This window comes from Mus caroli, unplaced genomic scaffold, assembly GCF_978045245.1.
Source record: "Mus caroli unplaced genomic scaffold, Mus_caroli_1 scaffold_10, whole genome shotgun sequence".
Lineage (NCBI taxonomy): Eukaryota > Metazoa > Chordata > Mammalia > Rodentia > Muridae > Mus > Mus caroli.
The window spans coordinates 34130843-34158267 of NW_028227265.1; the positions used below are offsets into that span (position 1 = coordinate 34130843).

At 52.9% G+C, this 27425-nt stretch overlaps 1 protein-coding gene across 2 annotated transcripts; it reads right to left on the reverse strand.

Annotated features, from left to right (window-relative positions):
• Positions 1-2103: 2103 nt before the first annotated feature.
• Positions 2104-25438, reverse strand: Mmp15 (matrix metallopeptidase 15). 2 transcript variants are annotated; one of them, XM_021169973.3, is made up of 10 exons: positions 24678-25438; positions 11508-11656; positions 10403-10531; positions 8623-8930; positions 8138-8299; positions 7264-7517; positions 6718-6856; positions 5812-5962; positions 5536-5651; positions 2104-4306 (listed from the first exon to the last, which is right to left on the reverse strand). In XM_021169973.3, the coding sequence occupies exons 1-10, from the start codon at positions 24825-24827 to the stop codon at positions 3891-3893; spliced, it is 1974 nt and encodes a 657-aa protein (XP_021025632.1). In that variant the 5' UTR covers positions 24828-25438; the 3' UTR covers positions 2104-3890. The 2 variants fall into 2 exon arrangements, with proteins under 2 accessions (XP_021025632.1, XP_021025633.1); XM_021169974.3 differs by lacking the exon at positions 24678-25438 and adding an exon at positions 16264-16360.
• Between the last annotated feature and the right edge of the window lie 1987 nt (positions 25439-27425).

Here is a 27425-nt window from a genome sequence, read left to right on the forward strand (position 1 = left end):
ACTGTCCAGTGCCCACCCCACAACCTCCATACCAGCATTCCCAGTAGGGAGAATTCAGCACAAGCCACCGAGAGCCTCCTGTGTCTTTTCTCATGACAACTTTCAAGTCTAGTAACGGTTTGAACCACACATGGCTGTTAGCCCCATTCTACAGATGAGGGTTTTAGGTTTGGAGAGGTGAAGTGACCGGCTCAGGGACACACCGTTTATAAGTTATGGAGCATGCTCAGTCTCTGTGTGCCCGTAACCATGGGTAGGCTGAGCAATGAGTAAGAGTGAGAGCTTAGCTTAGCCAGAGGTGGGAGGAAACCCAGCTACCTAAGAGTGGACGGCAAGAATCTAGGAAAGACAAGAGACCCAGGTCTAGAAGATGTACAATTTGGACTGGATGAAATGGACAGAGAAGGGTCTTCTCAGGGATGGAAGAGCTTGGGCAAAACCCCAGACTTGGAAGGCATGAGTAGCCTACCTGGAGTCACTGTTATGTTACAGGATGAGGGTTGGGCTAAGGCTTCTGGGCCCCAACAGTGTCCTGATGATGCTGATAACTGCTCTCCACCACACTCTGTGGTTTCTCAGGTTGAGTTTGGTGGGGACATAAAGCCAGGGTTTCAGAGGTGGGACTGAAGGATGCATGGGCAGAAAGTCCTGCTTCTCTCAAACCTACACAGAGGGTCCTGCAGAAGGATGGATGGGACGGCTTTGGGTAGACAGGAAGCCTGCCATTCCTTCTACACTGGAGAATGGCTTCTGTGTGTACCACAACAAAAAGGCTTTTCTGCCAAGTGGAGGAGAGGAAGCGGCCAGGCTGGCTCTGTCCAACCCCAGCCTGAAAGGAGACTCTGTCCTAGACCCTGGAATCTCAGATGCAGAGAATGAAGGAAGCGGGGTGGAGGTGGGGGTGGGGGTGGGTCCGGTCCCTGTCTCATTCCTCATCAGGACCAGGTGGGAAAGGCAGGGCAGGAGTTTTCCAACTTGGTCTGCCTAATCTGATCCCAGCATGGTGACTTCCTAGCTGTGTGGCCTTGGCCAAGTCACTTACCCTCGGAAACCTACTTTCCTTCTGAATGTGAGAGGAAGCATGCTGGTTGGCCAGGGTCATAAATCACATTCAGGCATGTCCAATGTCCAGACTCCCGCCATGTTTTTTTCTTCACGGAGCCTGCATCAGGGCAGTGCTGCTCCTTTTCTGCAGCCTCGACTTTGGGTCAGGGGTGAACCCTGGGCGCCTGGGCTGTGTAGTTCTAAGTGTCACAGATGAGTAAAGACTGGAAACACCCTGAGGGGGATTACAGTGACTTCTGTACCTTCCTGAATGTCTTTTTTTTTTCAAAGATTTATTTATTAAGTACACTGTAGCTGTCTTCAGACACACCAGAAGAGGGCGTCAGATCTCATTATGGATGGTCATGAGCCACCATGTTGTTGATGGGATTTGAACTCAGGACCTTCGGAAGAGCAGTCAGTGCTCTTAACTGCTGAGCCATCTCTCCAGCCCCCCTGAATGTCTTATTTTAAAAAAAAAATACTGGAGAACTAGTAAAAGGGGTGTTGAAAGAATAGGAGTGGGGTAGGGAGCCCCTGATTTTTTGGGTTGTAACAGAATACAGACAGGTTGTCCATTAAGCAGTTTCTTGAGGAGCCAACACCTCTGATCACCCCAAGAGCACAGGCCAAGGCAGGCCAGACTGGGGACTATATATAGGAAAGCCAAGATGGGTCTTCCGGGTTCCTACTACCTGCTGCTGTGTGAGTCCCCTGTGGTGAGGAGCTCAGGGCTACTTCTTGGATGAGCCAGAAGCTCTGGGCTTTGAGGGCCAATCCTTTCAGTTCTCCTCAGCCCATTCCTATACAAAGAGAGGAAGGGGTGGGACAGGGTGGGACGGAGAGTCCAGAGAGGGAGCATGGTTGAGGGACCTTGCTGATGACTTAGCAGCCTGGCCCGGTGAGTGATGAAAGAGAGGCTCCGATTGGCCTAGGGTTGAACACAGAAATGGACCTCAGATGTACCTCAGTTCACCAGCCACACCCAGGCCCCCCAGCACTCCAGTTCCTGCCATCTTGGGACCTGTGGTGGAATTTTCTGCCCCCGTAGACAAGGCAGCAGGTTCCAGTGCATTTTATTCTCTGAACATGGAGGGAAGATTCTGGAGGCAAAGTGGCCCCATTACATAACTCTCTCCAGACCCATCCCTGAGTTCTTGTTCAAGCCACCTCTCAGGCTGCCCAAAATCCAATCCAGGTGGGTGGGACGATTGTGGGACGATTGAGTGGCCTTGTCCGGTTCTTCCCAGACCTCCAGATGTGGAGTAATTTGGGAAGCTGGGCTGTCCTCTTATCACTACCAAATGTCAAATAAACCCAGTTCTGGGCCTCAGCCCAACCAGACTCCTACTGCCCCCCCCCCCGCCCCCACTCTTCCCTGACCTTCCTGGACTCCATCCCAAAGGTCCTACCAAACTGGGAGTAGGGTATTCCTCAGCATCCCTGCTTGGCCCCGACCCTGCCAAGCAGGTCTTCCTTGCGGCATGCTTGAGTCTGAGCATACACGTGCAGCCACTCTCGCTGGCTGTACATTTAATCAGTGCTGATTATTCACAGAACTAAACGATGGGGGAGGGGGGAGGGGGGATGCCCCACCCCTTGCTGGCTCTCAGGTTCTGCAGAGGGGACATCTAGAGTGCTGCAGGACATGCCCCTCCGATCTGTCACCTCTAGTGTCAGGCTATAAGAATCTACCACTTGGAAAGCGGCGGTAATCCAGAGGATCCTGGCTGGCAGCCCTTCACTGCTCAAGGCTTTAGGGAGGCAGAGGAGACAGAGCCACAGCTGTACAGTACCATTTCCCACAGAAGCCTCCTGCTGACTCCAGGATGAGAAGAGAAAGGGAAGGCCCCTTTCACCCTTTGGACAGACTTCCCAGGCCTTAGTGGATTCCTTTGGGGGTTCCACAGACTCTGTGTGGGGTGAGCTGCTGGCCTGAGCCTAGTAGTGTTGTGTGGGGACAGGAATCTGGAAGGGAGGAAGCCCATAAGCCTGGTCTGTGACCTGCTGAGCATCCACAATCACACACACTGCCCAGGGACCTCTGGTACCCTAGTGGGTGTGTCTGCCCCATGTCTTCAAGAGTTGGGACAAGGACAGCAGAAGCTGGGGGTGGGGGCAGGCAGGGAGTGCCCAGCCTCCGGAGACCTATGGGGCACTGAAAGAGAATATGGGCAGCCTAGGGAAGGAGGAGCTAGTCACTAGCACTGGGAGGGGAGCTTGGCAGGCTCCCTTTGGTCCTAGGTGAGACAGGTCCAGGGCCCCTTCCTAGAGAAAAGAAGCTGCAGGCCCGGGGCAAGTAGGAGCTGCAGGATGCTAGGATGGGGGAGGGCTTTCAGGCTTCTGGGCTTCTTAGGAGCCTAAGAAGAAGGAACCAAGTCTCAAGGTTATCAGGGTGCCCCCCCTCCCGGGGGGGGGGGCATATACTCTCCCTAAGGCAAATTCAGGAGGGCAGAGCCCGAGCTGGGCTCCTTCAAGGCAAACACAGTTCTTGTCGTGGGAGGAGAGGTTCAGGCTGAAAAGCCAGAGCCAGAGAAGCTTCCCAGCCCTCTGCCATCTTCTAGAGGTGTGAGCCTCTGTCCCTTCGTTCCTGCCTGGGGCGGTACACTCCGAGATTTCAAAGCATCTCCTGGCCCGAGTCAGGAAAGCGGAACCAAAGGCTGAGAGAGGGTGCCAAAAAGAAGAGGCACCTGGGCATAAATAAAGGAGGGCGGGGGTGGGGGGCAAGGCTGGCAGGGGGATGTGTGTGGCTAGGAGGGCATCCCGCCGCGCCGAGGGAGCATCTGGGATCCACACGCCGCCTGTCCCTGCAGACCTGAGCACCGGGTGCTGCGGGTGCTACGTGATCACACCCACTCCTGCAGTGAGCGCTTGCAGTAGAGCAGCATGCGCGGGGCGCCCTTGCGCTGCATCTGCACCAGAGCAAAGGCCAGGCCCAGAATACAGAGCAACAGCAGCAAGGGGACCAACACCATCACCACGTTCACTGTCCGGACCACCTCCTCCATCTGCACTACCACGCGGCTGCCCTCATCCTTGTCACCCGCGTCCTCTTCCTTGCTGTCACCATCTGCCTCAGGCTCGGCACCCCCGTTGGGGTTGAAGGGTGGACGAGCCACATCGGGCCATCGCGATCGGGGCTCCACGTGCTCCTGGCAGCCCATGAAGTCCCGCAGGATGGATTTGGGGTGACCGGGTTCCATCCGCAGGCGTTCGTTGTTGAATTTCCAGTACTTGGTGCCCTTGTAGAAGTAGGTGTAGGCTATAAGGAACAGACAGTCCAGAATGGCTTCAGGCTGGGGAAGTTATGTAACTAGGGGGCAGAACATTTGTGGAGCACGTTAAACGGTCCTGGGTAATTTGTGGAGCACGTTAAGCGGTCCTGGAAACCAAGCCAGAGAACAACTCAGGGCTGTTTAGGACCAGTATCCCACTGACACCAGGAAGGGCTAGGTTTGAAGCACAGGGTGTGTCTGGGCTTTACTGAGCACAGTGACATGCCTGCACATGGAAGCAGGGGGTCAGGCGGAGCACTGGTAAAGCTGGCAGGTCTGCCCTGAACACCAGAGTTCCAGGTAAAGAATCAGACACAGAGGGGCCCTGCTGGAGAACTAGCCGAGTCACGGCTCCTGTCACTCAGTTACAATGACAGGTACTAGAGCTTCTTTGGCAGGTCCATGGGTGGACTTGCTCCCAGTGCTCTGAACTACTGCCCTGAGGTTCAAAGTGCCCAGCTTTAGCTCCAGACATAGACAGGCACGGGAAGCATCTAGACAACAGCCTCTCTTAGCTGTGGGGTTGGAGGTCCCATCAGAAGAGGACAGTCATCAGCAATATGAACTAACCAGTACCCCCTGAGCTCCTGTCTCTAGATGCATATGGAGTAGAAGATGGCCTAGTCGGCCATCATTGGGAGGAGAGGCCCTTGGTCTTGCAAAGATTATATGCCCCAATACAGGGGAATGCCAGGGCCAGGAAGCGGGAGTGGGTGGGTTAGAGAGCAGGGGAGGGGGAGGGTATAAGGGACTTTTGGGATAGCATTTGAATTGTAAATGAAGAAAATATCTAATAAAAATAAAAAAAAACTGAATTAAAAAAAAAGACCAAAAAACAAAACAAAACAAAACAAAAAAACAAAACAAAACCTATAAGCCGGGCATGGTGGCGCACGACTTTAATCCCAGCACTCGGGAGGCAGAGGCAGGCGAATTTCTGAGTTCGAGGCCAGCCTGGTCTACAGAGTGAGTTCCAGGACAGCCAGAGCTATACAGAGAAGAAACCCTGTCTCGAAAAACCAAAAAAAAAAAAAAAAAGAAAGAAGAGGGCAGTCATGATGCAGGGTGGGCAGGCTGTCATGCTGGAACATGACACAGTTAGGTCCCCCTTCCACGCCATCACAGTGCCATGGGACCTTGGACAAGCCCTGTATCCTGTGTATGTAGCTGAGTATGTAGCAAGTGTTGAGTCCTCTGGGAGGGAATGGTGCAGTACCTGCATCGTTGCTGAGGAAGGCCCCTTTGGGAGAGGTGGGGATCCCCTGCCAGACACTGATGGGCTTGGGGTAGCCAGGGTCTCCATGCTGTGTCTCCTCGTTGAAGCGCCAGTACCTATGACCAGAAGCATCAGGCTATGAACCTGGAGCCCTGCCTGGTTTGGGCCTTGGGTCTTTCCCCTTTCCCCTATAGCCTGTCCCTGGGCAGGTCTGAAAATGAGAGGCCCTGGCTAGAGCCTCTTCCTTAAAGGGAAAGGGCATGGCAAACTGCTCACCTGTCTGCTTGAAAGAAGAAGGTGTGACCTGTGGGCTCCCACCAGATGGCTGTGTCAATGCGGTCATAGGGGATGTCTGTGCCATAGCTGCTCAGCGGCTGTGGGTAGCCGGGCTCCAGATTGGCTTCTCGGAAAAGCCAGTAGCGGTTACCTGTATGGGGAGCAGCAGGCTGTGTGAGGATGAGCCCAGATTGGGGACAGAGGTGGCAGAGGAAATGCCACCCATTCACACCACCGCTGCCCATCTCACGACCCACGCATCTACGCCTATCCCCATGGCCACCTGTGAGATGCTCATTTCTCTGTGTACAAGTCATCCGCTACCACCCAGTCTGACTCACACATTCTGCATGGCCCTCTGTTCTACAGGACACCTCCTCCAGGCCTGGGAGCTGTGTCTCACTAGACCTTTATGGTACCAGGTCTTGAACTTCCCATTTCAGTTTGAGTCCAGCCCTGTATTCAGAAAATTCTGGCCTAAGGGAGTTCTATCAGGGTTACTGATCTCTCAGGGGTACTGTCCTCCCCCCCCCCACCCCCCCCCCCCCAAGACTTTCCTCCTGCAGACAGATGCAGAGATGCTGGCCAACTGGACTTAGGGACCTGTTCTTACAAAGAACAGCTTGCTCTTCTGAGGATTTATTCTTAGGAGAACAAGAGACAGAGGTGTGGGGAGTGGGCGGGGCCTTCTAGACTGCAGAAGATGGACAGAGATACAGTTGTAATCCAGGCCTGCAGGGTCTAGGGCTGCCTGATCCCCCAGCCTGTCTGCCTCTCCATTCACACTATGCTACCTCCAGGTGTTGAGTCAGCCCACCATAGTGATGGGAAATGCAGCCTTCTCTTCTTTCCTAGACCCAACAGGGCACGAGGGCTGCCTGGTCCCTCTCAAGGCATCCTGCTTACCTTTGAAGAAGACAAAATGTCCATCCTGACGCTCGTAGGCAGCACTGATGTTCCCCGGTAGACCGCGCCAGAAGTGGCCAATTGGCATGGGGTAGTTGTCTAGAACGCGGTTGTGCCGGACTCGCCAGAACCAGCGGCCCTGGGGAAAAGGGTGGGTATTGACGGGTGGCATGTGCAAGGTACCTTGGCTCAGGGTGGGAGCTATGCTTAACTCTGCTTCTTCCCAGGTCAGGGATCAGGGATGATCTGTCAGACAGGCCATTGAGACCCCGAGGAGCCAGGCAGTACCTGGAAAGCCAAGGCAGCTCCAAGGAGGGAGCTTTGGGCTGAGAAGCGGGAATCTGATTGCTGTGTGACCCTTGGCAAGTCCCTTGTTTTCTTGGGTTGGTTTCTTCCTCGTCTGGGGTCTGGTAAGCACCCAGAAGATGTTAGTGAGGAAGGAGCCAGGTAAGGCTCTGAATAGGGCTTAGAGAGGCTATTGGGGGGGGGGGGGCGGAGCCAGGTTCTGGGTTGGCTGGGGAAGGCACTAGGAGGGTGGGGCCAGACCTTGAACACAAACATCTCTCCGCGGAGCACAGCCACTGTGTCGAAGTTGCCATCGCAGATGTTGGGGCCATACTGGTCAGGCCTCTCTGTGGCTCGGGGCTGGGGTGGGGGCCCTGGTTTGGGGGGCCTCTCTGGCTTCCCACCTGGATGTGGTGGCTGGGGAGGCCGAGGTGGCTGGTGGTCTGGCCGTCCTGGCCGCCGGGGCCTCACAGTGGGAAGAGGCCGGGTGGGCTGTGGCTTACCATCTGGGGAGCCTACAGAGAGGAGGGGATCAGGCTGTGAGAAGGCAGGCGCAGAGTCCAGCCTGGGTGCCAGGTTCTCCTATACAAAGTGCTGGAGTCCTGAGTCTCCTCCCACCTTGGAGAGACTTGGGTCCCAGTAGGGACCCCCTCCAGGTACAAGGTCCTGTCTATCCAGAGAAGATCTCTTCTGTTACCAGATCATTCCCCTACCTCCTAACCCCCCAGCCTCCTCCACACAATCTTTTTCTTAACTTCTCTGCTGGATGGGAGGCTACCTGCTTCTGCTTTGCCTGGGGACAGTCTGAGGAGGCTGACAGAAGAGCTGGCCCTGGGGAGATCTGGCCACTGTAGATTTGCTATGTAGAGTCTGGGCTAGATAGGCAGCTGTCTCACCCCAAATCCACTGGGAAGTGCTGGGAACAGACTATGGGTCCTTGAGGCCTTGGGACAACCTTAGTCTAGTAGGGATAGTGCCAAAGATAGGAGGGAGATAGGGTGGGTCATCTAAATCCTCTTGCAGTTCCAGCCTGGAGCCAGTGTGGGTTCTGGGCAAGTGACTGGGCCTCAGTTTTCCTGCCTATAGAATGGGGTAGTGCCTGTCTCGCACGGCTAACAGGGCACAGCCTACTCACCATACAGCTGCTGGATGCCCCGAAGGTCATCTTCGGGCAGCTGGAAGTTGTCGGTGTCCATCCACTGGTAGAAGGGTGCCATGATAGCGCTGGGGTTACTTGAGTGTTCTAGCCCCAGGGCATGGCCCAGCTCATGCACGGCCACCAGAAAGAGGCTGATTCCTGTCGGGAAGGCATACTCAGTCACTCCGGTCATCTAGGCCCTCCAGGCTGCCATGGACCCTACTCTTGCTTCTCTCTTGGATGGGGCTGAGCTTCTCTTACTTTTGGCTTCTATTTTCCCCATCTGAGAAATGGGTCCAACATCCCCTTCTCTTCCCACCTTCCCTTGGTGGGACAACAGACTGAGATTAAATACAGGGCTTCAGAGTCATGAATAAGGGACTTTCTCTCCTCCTGAGCCTGAAGCTACTGAGCTGGAGGGGCCGGCCAAGCTTAGGCACTGCCCGGCCTTCTCCCGCCCTGTCCTGGCCAGCTGTCCTCACCATGCAGGTCAGTGCTGGAGAAGGTCCAGGGTTCATCTGCGTCGAAATGGGTGTCCCCACCCAGACCAGGGCCAGGGAAATAAGCGTGGGCCAGAAAGCCACCCACGCCATCAAACGGTGAGCTGTCGCCATGGAAGCCAGAGGCAAAGAGTACCATGATGTCAGCCTCTTCTCGCCTTCGTAGCCGAATGTCATCATAGGATACTTCCTGGAAGACCAAGGGTGTGACCTGCTCCCACACTTGGAAAGCCCTGCGCACCGCCTCCATGGAGTTGTACCAGCCCAGCTTCTCAGTGTAGTTCTGGATGCTGCGGGTGGGCAGGGAGATAAGAGTGAACAGGGCCCTAACAGAGATAAGGGCCTGTGGGATACCACTGTCCATTGCTGCCACCTTCCGAAGATTACATAATGATGCCACGCTATCCACTCTTAGATATGAATTAGAACTTGTCACATCCAGTAATTTATTAAGATACGACCCTACGTTTTCATGGTGGAAGACAAGCAGATTTAAAATAAGAAAGACAGTGAGGCCTGGTGGCGGCCTATGCCTTTAATCCCAGCACTCAGGAGGCTGGAGCAAAGTGGATTTCAAAGTTCAAGGCCAGCTGGTCTACAGAGTAAGTTCCAGGCGAGCCAGAGCTACATAGTGAGACCCTGTCTTGAAAAACCAAAAAGAAACAAAGAAAATAAAAATACAGTAAGGAGGTGGGTATGGTAGTGTACACCTGAAATCCCACCACTTGGAAGATGGAGGTAGTAAGGTTGGGGGTTCAAGGTTAGCTTCGGCTACATCGTAAGCTTGAGGGCATACTGGGTATTACATGAGGACCTGACCTCATCTTAGCAACCCTTCACCCCACCCCCAAATCTCAAAACAAAAGGTAGTAAAAATAGTAAGTGAAAGAAAGCACAGCTCTTTGTGGCCATGGGATAGAGGCAGCTGAAGTCTAGGAAACAGGCCAAGCCTCCCTGAATATTGACCCTAGGGCTAGGCAGACCCTAACTTTAGCTGTGTGACTTTGGACATTTGACTAGACAGATTCAGTTTCTTTATTTGAAAGACAGCAAAAGAGGAGGAACTAATGCTTTCTTTGTTGGGGGGGGGGTCCTCGAGAGGATTAAGTGAGATTCTACACAAAGGATATACAGCCCAGAGCAGGGGCTCTCAACCTTCCTAATGCTCTGACCCTTTAATACAGATCCTCATGGTATGGTGTGGTCACCACCCCCAACCATAAAATCATTGTATTGCTACTTCATAACCATAATCTTGCTACTGTTATAAATTATGATATAAATATCTAATATGCATGTTATCTGATATGCCACTTCAGAGTGGTTGCAACCCATATATTGAGAACCACTGGTCTCGAGCCTGCATATGAAGCAGAAAGCCTGCCCCTTCCCTGAGGATTAGACTCAGCTGCTGGTGCAGATAGACTGTCATAAACCACAAGGGGGAGGGGGGACACTGACCTAGTGGACCATGCATTTGCTCAAGGATCCGAGGCCTGAGTTAAAGCAGGATGTCTGTCCCCCATACCTACTGACCATACCGATTCAAGAGCTCATCTGCTCACATTAGGCCAGCATAGCTTGCAACCAGCTGGGGTCAGATAAGGACCAAGCAGGAGACACGTGAAAGTGACCCAGCTTTCCCTGGAGGGAGGCCCTAGATTGTGAGCTGGGACTGAGTAAGGCTAGCCAGACCTCTTCTGGGAAAGCCCAAGTCCCCCTGAGAAGGGCAGAACGGCGCCCCTGGAAGCTGGACCCGTACCTGAAGGTCAGGTGGTAATTGTTCCATGCCTTTCCTGTCAGGGTGTAACGTTTCCGCCGTCGACGCAGGTTGGCTTTCACACGTACCCCAAACTGATCAGGAACCCCACATCGGGGCCGCTTCATCCACCTGGATCACAGATATAGAGGGGTCAGCTTTGGGTTATCTCTTCCAGGCAGCCTCTTGCTTCCCAATCTTCCCTCAGAGGGATGTTTTGGGGGTGGGAGACTCTCTGGATTCCAGAATAGTGGGTAAAGAGATTCCATTTTAAGAAGATTGAACGCTAAGGAGTGAGTATAATCCAAGCATGGGCTGGGTTCTCTTGTGGCCTCCTGTCCCAGTTGTGTCAAGCTCTGTGCTTCTCAATGTATCTGTAGGTCCTATCAATTCTAATAGAGTAAGGCCTAGCTAGGTTGTCCCAACCAGGGGTTTGGTACTGCACATCCCATTCCCGTGCCTGTAGCAGGCATCACTAATCAAACATGATGTTCTTCCTGCCAAAGCTGGACTATTTCTATCTCACCTCTTTTTTTTTTTTTTTTTGGCTTTTCGAGACAGGGTTTCTCTGTGTAGTCATGGCTGTCCTGTCCTGGAACTCACTCTGTAGCCCAGGCTGGCCTCGAACTCAGAAATCCGCCTGCCTCTGCCTCCCGAGTGCTGGGATTAAAGGCGTGCGCCACCACGCCCGGCCTCACCTCTTTTTTTATTTATCTATTTTTTTAATGTATGTGTATGTATGTGTGTCTGCATGAATTTATGTGCATTGTGAGCATACAGGTGTCTGTTGAGGTTCTCAAAGATACCCAGGAACTAGAGTTATAGGTGGTTGCGAGCTGTCTCCTGTGGGTATTAGGAACCGAACCCAGGGCCTCTGAATGAGCAGTCAGTGATCTTAACTCTCCAGCCTCTATGTTATCTTTCTTAGCATAAGGCTCCAGGCAACCACACTAAACAATAAGCATTAGCATGAAGATCAAGCCATCTGTCATTCCATCCAGGCCACTCTCCTCTGAAAATGTCATATACCAAAGGCTCCTCAGAGCGGGCTGGAGGCCAGGAGGCCCATGGTGTCTGGAAGGGGTCACGTGGAGGGACTCGGACTCACGTTTTCGTCTCTTCATCAAGCACACCCGTGACAGGGATCCCATAGAAACTCTGCATCTCGGCAAGGGCGGAGGCCAGGATCTGGGCAGAGCGCATGGTGGACATGTGGCGGCTGGGCTGGGGTAGGTAGCCATACAGCCGCAGCCAGTTCTGCAAAGGAGCCAAACCCGGTTTGCTCAGTCACTGCTCAGAACCCTCTAAGACCTCCCAACTCAAAGGACATTCAGTTCTTCCAGGGCCTATAAAGCCCTCACCACCCAGCCCACCTCAACTCTCTAGCTTCCATCCTGCCGGCTGGTACACTATTCCTTGCCATCCCTCGATCGCCCCTCGGCGTGGGATCGCCCCTCGGCGTGGGATCGCCCCTCGGCGTGGGATCTTTCTGCTCCAGGCAGGCTGCTGGGGACCCTCAAGTATTCAGAATCTCTCTAAGAGGTTAAGAGGGCACTGGGTCCCGTGGAACTGTAATGACAGGCACTTGTAAACCAGGCATGCAGGTGCTAAGGACCAACACACCTGGTCCTCTGCAGGAGCAGCAAATACTCTTAACTGCTGAACCATCTTTCCAGCTTTGGGGTGTGTGTGTGTGTGTGGGTGAGGTTTTGAGACAAGGTTTCTCTGTGTAACCTTAGCTGTTCGGAAATTTGCTTTGTAGATCAGGCTGGCCTCAAACTCACAGAGATTTGCCTGCCTCTGCCACCCAAACTCTGGGATTAAGGCATATTGCCACCTAGCTCAGTCCAACCCCTCTTTTTTTTTTTTTCTTCAAGACAGGGTTTCTCTGTATAGTCCTGTGTGGGGAGCAGGTGTGGCAGTAGTCCCAAGAAGGCGCCAGGGACTGCAGCTAAGTCGTATGACTTGTACCTGACTTCCTCATATAAACCACAAACATCTTGAGAGCTGTGCAGGTGTACCAGGATACCGGTAAATCCATTTTGATGGAGATATGCCCCTGCTGCCCTGATTAGCTGAAGCTGCGTGCCTGGTGAGGTGGCGTGGCCTGCTGTGTGTGGATGAGAACTGAGAGTATTTAAGAGCGAGAGGCCCAGGGCTCGAGGGGAGATATAAACAAGAAGAAACAGGACTGAATAAATTGCTGTTAGAAGGACTGGTGGTCGTGTCGTTCTTGCTGGTCGAGAGGGGATGCGACAGTCCTGGCTGTCCTGGAACTCACTCTGTAGACCAGGCTGGCCTCGAACTCAGAAATCCGCCTGCCTCTGCCTCCCAAGTGCTGGGATTAAAGGTGTGCACCACCACTGCCCAGCCCCTCTTTTTTAATTAAAAATTTTAAACTAAATTAAATTTAATTTTGTGCATTCAGGTTCCCATGGAGTCGAGAATAGGGTGTTGGGTCCCTGGAGCTAGAGTTAGAGGTGACCGTGAGCCCTATCACACAGCACTGGGAATGAGCGTGGGTCCTCTGTAAGGACATGCTCATAACTGCTGAGCCATCTCTCCAGGACCTTTTAAAAAATGATAGTTTCGGTTTATTCTTTGAAAATTTCTGACATTTATCCAATGCGTTTTGAACATACCCTCATCTGTGTTGGCATTTTGACTGGCTTGATCTTATGCAGGTCTTATGCAGGTAACCACATCTGCTGTCAGCTGACGCGTTCCACAGACATGCATGCCACGCCTGAGAGTCATCTTTTTTTACAGCTCTCCCTCCTATCCGTCAGCTTGTAACTTTTTCTGTCCAACCTTCCGCCCAGCCCTGATCTGTTCATATAGATGATTCATCCACAGCTGAACACGCACGGTTACACACACTTTGGCACTTTGACCACTGGTGAGTCTCTGCATGAACCACTACCCACTGTGCAAAGAGGCTTTGCTGGCCAAAGTTAAGACCAACACAAATCTATGGGTTTAAATAAAAATATTTAGAAGGCAGTCCAACAGCATGAGTATTTAACACATTAGCAGAAGGTTCAGCCCTGGCCCCTATGGTTTTCTGGGTCATGAGCCTTTTCTCTTTCTTTCCTTCTTTCAAATTCTCATTTTATGTGGATGAGTGATTGTTTACATATATGCATGTGCACCGTGAGTGCCTGGTGCTCACAGCGGTTAGAAGTGGATGTTAGATTCCCAAGGACTAGAGTTACAGACAGTTGTAAGCTACCTCAACCACGTCGTCCCCTGCAAGAACACACACACACACACACACACACATACTTTTTTTTTTCTCTTTTTTTTTGAGCCAAGGTCTCTCTTCTATATAGCTCTGGCTGTCCTGGAACTTGCCTTGTAGACCAGGCTGGCCTCAAACTCCTAAGAGATCAGCCTGCCTCTGTCTCCTGAGTACTGAGATTAAAGGTGTATTTTACCATGTCTGGCTTTATTTATTTTGGGTGTGTATGGTCACACATGTGGAGGTCAGAGGTAGGTTGTCTCCTTCTACCACGTGGGTCCTAGGAATTGAACTCAGGTCTCCAAGCTTGATGGCAAACACCTTTACCTACTGAGCCATCTCATTGGCTCCTCTGTTCAGAATCTTTTAAGGTTTCACCAGGTAGGAAACCCAGCAGGCCCTAAAGCCTCTAGGAGTATGTGGGGGCCAGGGATGGGGGGAGGAGAGACAGGCTCAGGCAGGAGGATGTGACAGAGTCCTGCTATGACTTTTTATTTTATTTTGAAACAGGGTCTCTAAGTCAGACTGGCCTTTAACTTCTATGTAACCAAAGGATAACCTTAAATGCCTCATCTTCCTAAGATGACAGGTGTGCACTACCATGCCTGGCTTCATGCAGTGCTGGGGCTCAAACTCAGGCCTTCATGCGTGCTAGGCAACCATCCTACCCACAGACCTACATCTCCAGCTCCTACCGTCTGCACTAGATGCTTCCTCATCTGCAAAATGAAGACCAGTGTGCTGTTACAGGGTGGCTCAGGTACCATTGCTGTGCTGAAACACCATTGAAGGGACCAGTATTCAGTATAAGATACCTCAAGACCTAGTTCTCAGCACAAAGGAGATTTATTTGCTCTGAATTTGCAGGGAATAAGAGACAAAGACAGGAGATAAAGGAGAGGGAGAAGGGGAAAGGATATTTGTTCCAGAAGGACAACGGACTGTCTTTGGATAGAGAGGAGACAGATGTGGCCCAAAGGCAAATGCAATCTATAAAGGTACAAGGGGAAACCTGGGTTAAATTTTAATTGGGCATGTTAGGTGAGGCTTTGATTGTTAGACTTCAATACTTTAATAGCTGGACCTCGATGGTCAGCCTCAGAGGGAGGAAGTGACCAAATAAGGAAACAGGACTTGGTGGTTAGCTCTAGGAATGTAATTTACTGGTTTTTAGCGAGGCAGAGAGATGGGGAGAAGGCAAGACCTGCCAGAGCAAGGTTTGCCATGCTTGGGCTGGCTAGTGTCTCTTCAACCATGACCATGATGATTATTCGGCTTACACTTCCACATCACTGTTCATCACCGAAGGAAGTCAGGACAGGAACTCAAACAGGGCAGGAACCTGGAGGCAGGAGCTGATGCTGAGGCCACAGAGGGGTGTTGCTTACTGGCTCGCTCAGCCTGCTTTCTGATCTAACCAAGGACCAACCAAGATGGTACCGCCCACAATGCAAGGCTCCTCCCTAATTAGTAATTATGAAAATGCCCTCCAGCCAGATTTTATTGGGGGTATTTTCTCAATTGGGGTTCCCTCCTTTCAGATAACTCTAGCTTGTGTCAAGGTAACATAAAAATGAGAGTGAGATTTGTGAGGCGCAGACCCAGGAAAAGCACTTAGTACACAAAACCAGTGCTCAGTTCCTTACTAGAACTTGACAGGCAAATCCCACTCATGCATCCTCCCACCCGACCACACATCTGTTCATCCATCTGTCCATCCATCCATCCATCCATCCACCCACCCACCTACTCTGCCAGATATTCCTGTACACTCTAGCATGCGCCCTGAGGGGCTGTGGGAGACATGGCCATCTAGAGCTTATAGGCACCCAGGAGACTGCACTGGAAAGGGGTGCTTCACAGCTCGTAGGTCCACGAATGCACCAGCAACCTGAAGTAGCAATTCTGATGAATGATTCTGAGAAATGCTCAGAAAGACCAGCTGCCTCAGGCCCTCAGGATGGTGAGAGGATGGTATCCAGGTAGAAGCTAGGAAACAGAGGCCTTCCTTGGCCTCACCGCATTTACTTGGCCACTTGAAAGACCCGCTTTCTAGGTTGTTCTAGAAGGGGAAGGCTATCCGCTGAGGAAACGCAAGGCAAGCTAGACATGGAAAATGCTTTGGGCTGACACCCAGATGTTAGCCCACTCAGCCCAGGGCAGCAGTGCCAAAACTTGATGGACAGAGAGCTGCTGAACCGAGTCCCAGCCTGGCTGGCTGTGCCGTCCTACTCAGAGATCGGAGGGCTTTGGAGGATGGCAGAGCAGCAAGCAGAGACCTGGAGCTAAGAATCAAGTGTCAGCTCTGTACATAGTGGGGCCAAGCTTATTAAAGGTGGGGGTGGGGACACAGTCTGGATTAGGGCCTGCTTTATCTGTGAGGTTCTGCAAGGATCAAGTGGCAAAAAGCCCTGTAAATGTTGTGGATGATAAGAGACTGGGGCTCTGACTGGCAGCCTTGTTTCTGCCAGCAGGGCTAAGGGGGTCTAGGCTTCTGCTGAGACTGGCTAGGCATGAGCAAGGCTAGAGCACAGGATAGCTGGGGGAGGAGGAAGCCCCCACAGTTTTCCCTCTGACTCTCTCTACCCCTCTGACCCACACGGTAATACGACTGTAACAGTACCTCAGGTCTTCCCCAGCACTGAAACCTCCTCCAAAGCTCCTATGCAGAGTCCACGTCTCTTTTGGACAGTTTTCCTGAAGCCTTGTGGGAAAAGTCCAATGGGCAAGGCCACCAGGCAAATGGCGAAAGGCATGGAGCTGGTGTGTGTGTGTGTGTGTGTGTGTGTGTGTGTGGAGGGGGGAGGAAGGTTGGGGGGATGGGGTGGCTGCTGACAGATGAAGGCACCTTCATATCACCTATTTGCATAAGGTAAAAATATCTCCAGCGCAAGCAATCAGAACCACAGAGGGGCTGATTAGCCTATCTGCAGAGCCATAAGAGGGGAAGGAAGGCTGGGATAGAGGCTCAGGAGGAAGCCCTGGGCAGGGAGGGAAGGGGAGCTGGCCTGTTTGCAGCAAAGAGCTCCAGAGATCTGCAGAGATCTGGCAGAAGAGCTGTTTCATCCCGGAGCCAGCTCAGGGCTGCCAGACAGGTCCCAAGGGAGCCTGGTGGCTCTCCTTCACATAGTTAAATGCCTTTAAGTCCCCAGGAAGCACAGAGTTTCCATCTCCCTATCAGTCATGCCTCCCAGGCACTGCTGGGGTGAAAGTGGCTGGTGACACCCCTGGGACAGGGACTGGTGAACAGAGCCACAGTCTCCTGGTATGAGGTGAAGCTGATGGCTGGCCTGCCTCTGGCAAACACGTGCTCAGGGTGGCTGCACACCAAGTGTCCATGAAGCTACCCAGTGGGCAGCAGACAGCACCATGGGGCTTCTCCCCTTCTTAGTGCTGGGGGGTGAATACTCCATCATCCTAGCACAGTCCTGGCTATGAGAGGATTTGGAGGCTAGCCACACCGGTGGGAAGCAGGGAAATTCCTGGTCCTCAGAGTGGCCACCACTGCCTTATAGTGACAGGCAGCTCAGGCCCCTGAGCTCCAGATAACTAAGGGGCTCTGCTGCTTTGGGACAAATGATGGGAACAGTACCCAAGGTCCCCTGGTGAAAGAAGGCTGTAGCCAGGCCCTTCCAGTTCCTATTGATGGTATCTGTCCCTTGTGCATGGCGCCTCCTACTCCTCTTTGTCACCTACAGGTTCATGGGTGAGGCAAGCAGGCAAAGCTGTGCTTCTCTGATGGGGAAACCGAGGCACGGAAGTTAGTACTGAGTAAAGTACTGAGCATAGTAAAGGAAGGGCCATAACGCAGGGTTTCTTGCCCTTTCTATGAGGGCCATTGTCCGATGACGGAGGAGGACTGGGCTATGAGGCCTCTCCCATCTTTAGACCAGAGTGTGTCTGTGGGGTATTCCCAAGACCCTAGAGTCATGGCTGTGCTAGCCGTTGCTTTGAGTTTCAGCCTCCATCTATTGATGTTGCAGGAAAGTGGCTGAACTCAAGCAGGAAGGCAAAGGACAGCACTTCATAAGGGAAGTCCTGGTCCTCAGAAGACAGTAAACACAACACCTCAGAACCTGCTGTGGACCATTCAGTGCTCACAACCCCTCCTGAAAGACAAACATCTATGTATTCTCATTGTTCTGGGAGCAAGGTTCAGAGGCAGTGAGCTGGCTGCTCAGAGTCACACAGCTGATCTGGGATAGACCTGGGTGCAGGAGGTTTCTGCAGTGTTCCTGGTTCCTTGGCCTCGTATGCTGGGCTCTGGCCCTTCTCAGGGATACCACAGCACAGCACAGCACAGCACAGCACAGCACAGCACAGCACAGCACAGCACAGCACTGGGGCAGGGCACCTAATCCTCTCTACACCCAGCGTCTCTGGCTGGGTCTGGGCACTGAGCCAGGCTGTCCTTCCCCAGGCCTGTTGAAGCAATATGGAGGGACATAAGCCCGCAGGGAGGGTGCATCTGAGAAGGAGCCCCCAGATCCCAGATCGATGCTGTGCCTAGAACAGCTATTGGAGAGGGGAGCCAGGATGGGGCTGAGCCACTGCTGTGGACAATATCCTGCTCCTGGGGCTTACACTAGGGGAGTATCCAGTAAGTAGCACAGCAGCCCTCCCCCCCCCAAACTCTTATCAGGCCTCCGGTGATAAAGACAATCTCAAGGGCTCTGCTCTGTCTCTCACCTCAACTCCTTCTGTAATCTGAGAAGCCCCAGGCGTTTTTTTGCTCAGCCAGGTACAAAGGGAAGCTTGTCAGGACCATCAAAGATGAATCAGCCCCGAGACCTTCTAAGACCTGAGGATTCTTGGAAACAAACCAGGGTTCTGCTCTCTGCCACAGCCACACCAGAAGAAACAGGTGTGGGAGTCTGGGATCGAGACCCTGTAAGAGACAGGGCTTGACCTCTTATTAGCAAGGTGCATTCTGGTTCACTGGGAGTGGTGGGATGGGGCGGGCGGGCGGGGGAGGGGCGGGGGGGAGAGAGAGAGAGAGAGAGAGAGAGAGAGAGAGAGAGAGAGAGAAGAAGAAGAAGAAGAAGAAGAAGAAGAAGAAGGAGGAGGAGGAGGAGGAGGAGGAGGAGGAGGAGGAGGAGGAGGAGGAGGAGGAGAAGGAGGAGGAGGAGGAAGAGGAGGAGGAGGAGGGAGAGAGGAAGGGGGAGAGGTTTATGTGTGTGTGTGGGGGGTGTAGGGGGAGTTCCAAAGCAGCCAAGCCCATCCACCTCTCTGAGGCAGAGCCACAGGTTCACCCAACAGGTACCCCCGAAGAGACAGGGTACTTAGAGCTACCCAAGGCAGCTTATCCCCTCTATGCCATGGACCCTTAGAAAGCTCCACCCCCTACCCCAAGGCTGAATACAAACTAACTTTGGCCTTGTACTGAGTAGAAACTTGCCCTGGGCCTAGTTGCTTGTCCATATTAAAGGCCTATGAGAAACTGGCTAAGAGAACTCTGAAACTTAGTTTCCACCTCTACAAAATGGGTCATGCGGAACAGGACAAAAAGCTTGAATGACTAGATACCAGGCCCATAAAGAAAGAGAGAATTAGTTGAGCATGGTGGCATACATATGCCTTTAATCCCAGCACTTGGGAGGCAGAGTTCATGACCAGCCTGGTCTACAAAGCAAGTTCCAGGCTGGTCAGAGCTACATAGAGAGACCTTGTCATAAACAAGGGACTGTCCAGACTACTCAGTGCTTGTTGCCTGATACTCCCAGGGGTAGCACGGTCCATTTAAACAGTTCTAGGGCATGTGCATTTGGGATACCAAATCTATTTCTTTCTTTTTTTTTTTTTTTTTTAAGATTTATTTACTTAATATGAGTACATTGTAGCTGTCTTCAGACACACCAGAAGAGGGCATCAGATCTTATTACAGATGGTTGTGAGCCACCATGTGGTGGCTGGGAATTGAACTCAGGCCCTCTGTAAGAGCAGTCAGTGCTCTTAACCGCTGAGCCATCTATCCAGCCCCCCCCCAAATCTATTTCTTAATATGAATCTAAGATCCTTCTGCCTCAGGTTTCCAAATCCTGGGATTATAAGCACGTACCATCATACCCAAGCCACCATAAGTCTTAAAAAAAAAAAAATGCATGTGTTTGTATGCAAGTTCAGGTGTTCTTAGAGGCCAGAGGCCTAAGACGTAGTTGTGAGATGCCTAATATGGACGTTGGGAACTGAATTCTGGATGCTCTAAAATATGTACCCTGTGACATCATCATCTCTCTCTAGACCCACGAATGGGTCTCCCTGACCCCAGTGTTGGGGGTTGATTGATTACAGAGCCTAGACTATGCCAGACAAGTGTTCTACCTCCTAGCTTACTAATAACCCTGACCAGTTTTTTTTTTAACTTTTTATTTTGAAACAGGGTCTCATGAAGTTGCCCAGATTGGCCTTGACCAGGTGTCCCTTAAACTTGAAATCCTCCTGCCTCAGCCTCCTAAAGGATCTGAGGTAACAGGCCAGAGCCACCAAGCTCCTACTCCACTCTGAGTCTTAAAGGTGGCTGTGGGTTATAGTGATAGTCGGGGACTTCCAGCCAGGGAAGCAGGAAGGAGGCGGCCACCCAATCCGCCCCCACAAGCCTTAACCTGAAGGAAAAACAAACGGGTCCTTTGGCCTATGGGAGGGTGGGGGAGGGGTGGGGCGGGAAGGGCCTTTGTTTGCCAGAGTTTTCAAGGTTGGCTAGAGACCAGGCCTTGAGAATCACCTGGACCTTGGGGCTCCCCAGGGCAGGGTCTGGGTAGGAATAGGTAGGGAACAGGACAGCTTTGGCAGAACCCCTGAAAAAACCTTCCTATCTGAGTCAGTTTGAGCAGGCTCCAGAAGGAACTCATGGGGTGATCCCTCACAATTTGACCTTTAACCCAATCGGAGGCACTAAGACAGAAGGCTGTGGGTTCAAACTCCCGTTCTGCAGTTCCTGGCTATGTAACCTGAGGTCCTTTCAACTAGAGAGCTTAGTTTCCTCTTTCATGCGTCTTAAAAGGAAAAAGAAACGTGAAAAATGCTTCTAGAATGTTCTTGGACAGAACTAGTTTGATAACCGTACTGAAACAACGCCCAAGGCTCTTGGGCTGCCTGTGCATAGCACGACAGCATTGCCTATACAGAATAGTTTCCCCTGGAACACCATCAAGCAGTTATTATGACCATTCTATTTTACAGGCAAGAAAACTTGAACTTCAGACAGGTTCAACAACGTGCCAACAAGGACTGCTGCTTGCTTCTCAGCCATTAATTTTACCAAGGGCTACGATGCTAAGTGGGGGGAGCTGGGCTCCTTGTGTCTCCACATGGTTCCCAGGTATATGGGTCAGCTTTAAAGAGCTGACCTACACCCGGTTTTCCAGACTGCATAGCTCTGGGGACTCAGCCATCAGTGGCTATGGGACATAGGACATCTGAGAGCAGAGGAGGTCAAGGCAGGCCTTCTTTTTATTTCTGCTTGTCTCTTTGGGGCTCATGGGATTCAGTGGAAGGTACCCCTTTTGTCCTTTGGCAAACCCAAGTCTGCCACGTTTGCCTGGGGCTGCATATACCCTGTCACTTCCCTGCAGATGGTCACGCCCCTTGACTGGTAGTCTCTAGGTATTCTCAGAATGAACACATGTCCTTTGGGGAGCAGTGCTCCAGATCCCCAGTGCTTGAGCCCTGGGTGGGTGTGGGGCTCTTCCTGCCAGATGATGCTAACATGCTCAGGCTGGCAAAGCTCAGCCATCCTCAGGGTCTCAAGGCCTGACATAGATCTGTGGGCTGGGGATCTGCCAGGATTCTCTTTGCAAGGAAGAAGTGTCCAAGCCACGTCCTTAACCCCTTTGTTTCTGCTGACTCAAAGAACACTGTACTATGCCATGGGCTTCCTGCCCTGGTGTCCACCTAAATCTTGGGGTGCCATTAAGGATGCTGCCTCTGAACCCTCAGGCTGAGAACAAACTCCCAGCAGGGTAATATTGGCAAGGACTACTTGAATCCAGACACAAAAGGGGCACAAAGGGACAGCCAGAATTACATCCATGGTAGAGAAAGGCCTTTTCACACCCACGGCATGCCATTCTGAGCTGGCACAAGTGACTTCTGGGCTTTTAGAGAAAATCTTTAGGGGAGAGAATATGGGTATGTTCTCATGAGATTTCTGTCCATATCTAGGGGTATCTTTTAGAAGTCTCCTTCCTCCTTGGGGTAGGGCAATATAAAGTATGTGTGTCCACGGGTCACAGTGGGCAGGCCAGTGCCATATACTGTTCTAACAAAGACACACAAGGAGGTCAATGATGGGTGGGCCAAGGGATGTCCCAAACACAGTGACATGTTAAGGGCTAATGTGAAAGATGGTTTACATCCAACCCCAGTCCTCAACTGTGCCCAGCACACCAGTTCTCCCCGATCTTGAGGATGTGTGGAGATACAGTCTCCAAATCCTTGCTATGAGCCTAATGTGAAACCCCTTTCCCTTCAGGGAAAACATGAGGCCTGCATAGTTTCTGTTCCATAGTTGAGAAGGAATATTATCATGAGGAGGGGACCTAGAGGGACCATCACTAGCATATAAGAGGAGATGGGCACACAGACTGTGCCTCCAGTCAGATCTGAAGATCAAAAGGCCTGGTGGTGGTGGTGGTGACACACACCTTTAATCCCAACTAGGGAGGCAGAGGCAGGTGGCTCTCTCTGAGTTTGAGGCCGGCCTGGTCTACAGAGAGTTCCAGGAGCACCCTAGTTGACTCCAGTCTCCTAGACTCCTTCCTCAGTGGTCAGATGGGGACAGGAAGACTTGTGACACTATTCAGGAAAGGTGGGAATGTCCAGTTTTGGCGTTGGTGGCACCCCACTTGTGAACTCAGGCAGCCTGAGTCACTTCCACAGGATAGGCTGAGAGCGCTAAGTTTCGGGAAGGAGAAGGAAGAAGAGTTTCCATCGTCAAAAAGCAAAGGCACTCAGGTTGCCAGCAATCGTAGCCACGGAGCAGGTCAGGTCAGCAGATGGGGTGGCAAGCTGGCACCATCCAAGTGGGGTCCTAGATCACAGTGCCTGTCCAGGGGAGAAAATGTCAGAGGCTAGGGCAGAATAGCTCAGGAGTAGCTTTGCCAAGGAAGGCAGGCTACTAGGGGCTGTCTGCAGGCATACGGCAGCTCCTAGCACAGGCCGGTTTCTGGTCCCTTCATCTAGTGAATTCCTGTGGTTGCCACCTGGGAGGGTAAGAGGCAGAGTGGTGGCCTTGGCTCAGCTTTCAAGGTACTCACAGCCATGAACTGACCAGAGGTCAGGAGCTGTGGACTCCCTTAAGTGAGAACCAGACCTTTCTCAAAGGAAAGGGAATCTGGACACTATGGATGGCAGGCCTAGACTGAGCAGACGGGCCGCGGGACTCTTTGGATCCTAAGGGATGTCCCAGAGCAGCCTGTATACCAAAGCCAGCTCTAAGGGTTATGACATCCATCCTTCCACCCACTGTGGATTCCAACATGCAACCTTTCTGAGTCCCCTCCAGCCACAACCTAGGCACAGCCAAAATTGTACCCCAAGAGTCAATCTTAGCCAGGGACACCATGGTTTTCTTCTGCAGTGTGTGTATGTGTATATGTGGTGGTGGTGGTAGACTGTGGACAGACACACTTGGCTGTACTGCCTCAGTTGGAGGAGGCTCCCTAAGTCTCAGCTCCTTGGCCATCCAGGAGGCCCATTCACAACCACCAGACTCCAGCTTGGTCTGTGTAGGCCACAAACTCTCAAAGGGGAATCAGTGACTTGAAATTCTTTGGCACCTTCTCCCGGTGGTAGCACCTAGGTTAACAGGCAAACAATTCCTACCAGCAGGAGCTCCCCTGGAAGCCTCTGCCCCAAGGTTTTGTGAATTGGGTTGGGTTCCCTGCAACTCTCTGATCTGATGAGAGGAAGGCAAGGCTGGTGGAGGATTGGAGGTGTAAACTGGTCCCGCCCCCAACCCCCAACCCAAGTTTTTATTAATGTAGGATAGGGAGGGAACAGACTTCCATTGGAAAAATCTCTCTCAGGCAGACTAGAAAACTGGGCAAGCCTTCAGGGCTGGGATGGAACATTAGGCTGTCTGCAAACCATCGCTCCAGGCAGCCCACGGGCACCAAGGCCCCAAGCCTACACAGAAGATGCAGACCCTGGCTCGTCCTTTCTCCAGATTCCACACCTTGTCTCCTTTCTCCCAGAGCTGGAAAGAATGATCATTAAAAGTTCGATGGCACCCTGTGGTGACTGAGCTAGCGCGCTAGGGGCATACACTGGAGCGGGAGGTAACCATAGGGACTCTGAGCAGAAAGACCGCGCCTGGTCACTTGCTGGACCAATCCAGAGAGCGGCCAGCATATGGACGTCAGCCCGGCTTCCAGAGAAAAGAGGCGTGGAGTCTACCCAGTTTCACCCAGGCCTGGGCGTAGGGGCGCTGGTGTGAAAAGTGTTTCAGAAGATAGGGTCTGTCCTTCAGACTCTGTCTCCCTGGAGTGGGAATGCTTCAACCCCAAGAAGTCACCAAAGCACCTTTGCAATCCGTCATTAGCCTGGGAGATTCACACCCATCCCCCAACCATCCTGGCTAGCCCGGCGACGCACGATGTCAGCCAAAGGAGCTTCAGCCAAAGCGCGAGCGCTGCGGGGCTCTTGCTCCGCCTGAGCTCTCACTACCCGCAGCACCCCACCCCTCGTCACACGTAAAGCCCACACTGCGCGGATCCGGCTCTCGAGGAATCGCGCGGGCTAAATGACTGGAGGCGAGGGCTAGGGGCTGCGGAAGCGGCTGCAGGGACTCAAGCTAGGGCGGGTCAGTGCCCCGAGCGGCTTCAGGGTGCAAAGCAGCTGCGAGCTCTGTGCTCCCAGGGCTTTGGGAAGAGGCGCGCAGCAGAGCTCTGACCAGGGAGTGGCAGCCTGCCAGTCCCGCTTTTTCAGTCAGGCTCTCCAGTCCAGATCGGTCCTCACCCCCTAGGGCCCGGTGCATCTCCCTCCACCTGCAGGTCCCCGCTGCGGGTGTGGTTCGCACTACATCCCTCGGGTTCTTACCTCCGCGGCGTACACTTCGGCGTCTTCAGACGCTGTACCATGGCCCAGACAGTCCAGAAGCACCAGTAGCAGCGGGAGCAGCGAAGCTCGGCTGCTGAGGCAGCTGCCAGTGCAGCCTGGCCGTCCGAGTGCGCTCCGGTCGCTGCCCATGCTCTTAGGCAGTCAGCCGGGTCCTGAGCGCTGCACGCGGGGCTAGCTGGCTGGCCCGCACCGCGTCCTCGCACGCGGCTGGGAAACTTGCGACGCTCCCTGGCTCCCGGCCCCGCGGGCGCTCGGCGGACCTCCGACTCCCGGTGCCTGCCTGAGCAGCTCAGGTCCCCTCTGCCAATTCCCAAACCGGGTGAGAAGCGGGCAGGGCAGGTCGGGGCACGCGGGGACTCGCCCGCTGGAGAAGGGGACCGGCCGAGCTGCACGCCGCAGAGTCTCGCAGCGTCGGCGCGGTGCGCCCTGGCCCCGGCCCCCGAGAGCAAGCAGAACTCCAGAGCCTTTGTCTGGCTCAGCGCTCCGGCCGCCCGGTCCCGCGGCGCCCCCTGCGCGCCCTGCACTCTCTGTCCATGCCCAAGGTCCTCCGCGCTGCCCAGAGCGCGCGCTTCCCTCTGGCGACTCCACTAGCTGCCGCGCCCAATCGGGCCTGGATCCTCAGGCAGTCCCGGGAGGGGCGCAGGGAACCGGCCCGACAGAGCGACGAGCCCGCCAGCCAGCTAGCCAGCGCCCGGCGTCCCTGGCGAGTTTGGCTCCGCAGCCCTACTCCCAGTGCGCGGCGGGAGCCGCCGTTCTTAAAGGGCCAGTGTGCTCCCTGTGCGCAAAGCCAGGCGGAGGCTGGGGGCGGTACCTAACCCGAGGCTTCTCTGTAGCAGGTGCCGCCTGCGGTGACCCGGCAGGTGGGTGACCCTTCTCCATTTTTCCTGATGGCAGCAAACCTCTCCTAGCCTGCTTAGCTCCTATCTCTGGTGAGCAGGAGTGACCCATGACTCGACCCTATGCTGAGGGAGGGCGCAAGGAAGGCGAGATCTCCCTTGGAGGGAGGCGATAGGACATTCAGATCAAAGTGGGACAGAAAAATACTTGGGTAAGGACCTGAAGTACTGCTATAAGCTTTTAAACATGGCAATAAAACTCTGGGGGTGGGGGGAAGTTGGAGGAGCAAGTAAGATGGCTCAGCAGGTAAAGGCCCTGGCCACCATCAAATTTGTCAAGTACGGCGAAAAACTTCGATCTCCAGTACCTACTTGGTGAACCGATAGAACCTGTGCCACCGTAGCGCTCGTTAGACCCTACACACGCACGCAAGTCCCAGAGTGTCTTAGTCTCTTTAGTAAATTTCCCCAGTGGAGAAGTCTGGGATTAGGGCGCCTCTGGGGCGCCTCTAGTGCTGAGAGCAACCTAGAGCGCACGCTTACAAGGCGTGTGAGTCTGCATCCTTACTCCCTGCCCCGTAGATATGAGCAACTGACTAGATTTTTTTATGAGTTTCCGTGTTGGGCTGAGGGTTCCGGTTCCTAGTGTGCACATATTTCGTTTCCAAGAAAAGCCCACTCACTATATTTGGTCTCTGTTATGAGAAAGTAAGTGTGCCCGCGAGGCCCATTGGAACTCCGGGTGGAAGGGCAAACCTTCTGGGAAAGCTGGGGCTGGATTTTAAGTTTTACTCCGGTGTGGTCGCTAAGGTGATCGAAGGGCCAAGGCAACTTCGTCCAACCCCAGGTCAGCCCTAGTGTCGTTAACTGGGGGAACTGGTATGCCACTTGAGAACCATGGGAGCCAGGGCAGAAGGCAGCACACTTTATCACCTCCCTACAGACTAGAGAACTGGTGTTTACCTTCCCTGAAGGCAGTCTCTCCCTTTCCACTGGTGGACTTCTCTGTGGGGGGTCCCTCGCCGGGAAAACCAGCTGCTGAATTTTCTAATTAGAAATTTGATTTTGACAAATGTCCAGTGTCCGGTGAACAACAGCCTCTTTCTGTTCAGGTGCACTGCATCTGTTCGCCAAATTTATTCCCAACTTGTTTTTTTTTTTTTTTTTTTTTAAACTAAGTTTATGGGGCTAACTCGGAATAAGAAAAAAAGACAATCTCACTCACTCGAGTCGGCAAGGTTTGAGAGACTATGATAAGTCAAATCTGATGCCCCCCACCCCACTTGCTGGTTGTTCTAGCTGTAGGAAATGGATCTCTCCCCCCCCCCCCTCCGTCCCTTTCCCCTCCCCACCTCAACAAAAAGTTTTTCCCAGAGGGTTTCATTGTGTAGCCTGGCTGTCCTGGACTTCACTCTATAGACCAGGCTGCTCTCAGACTCACAGAGATCCACCTGCTTTGCCTCCCAGGATTAAAGCCGAATACCCTACCCAGCAGCAGTGGAAATGTATCTTTATGTGAGAGATTCTTCAGAAAACTCTGGATTTCAAACCAGGTCTCTGGGTTCCCGGCCCAGGTCAACTTCACTGGAATCTGGAGCATTTTGTTTCCTATCTAGGTTTGCTTTCTTATTTGTAAAAGGAGGACCCGGATTCAGTGCTCTTAACCTTTGAGCCATCTCTCTAGCCCCCATTACCTGAATTTTTTCCCCTATCAGTTTTAGAAGTATGTAGCTATGTGGTACACTCCCATTAGCTTTGCTGTCAGTAACCCCTCGGATGGAAGGGTCATGGGAGAATAGGTGGCCTGTTTTTCAGGACTTGGAGGCAGCTCAAAGGGACAGAATGGGTTGGAGAGATGGCTCAGTGGTTAAGAGCATTTACCTATTCTTCA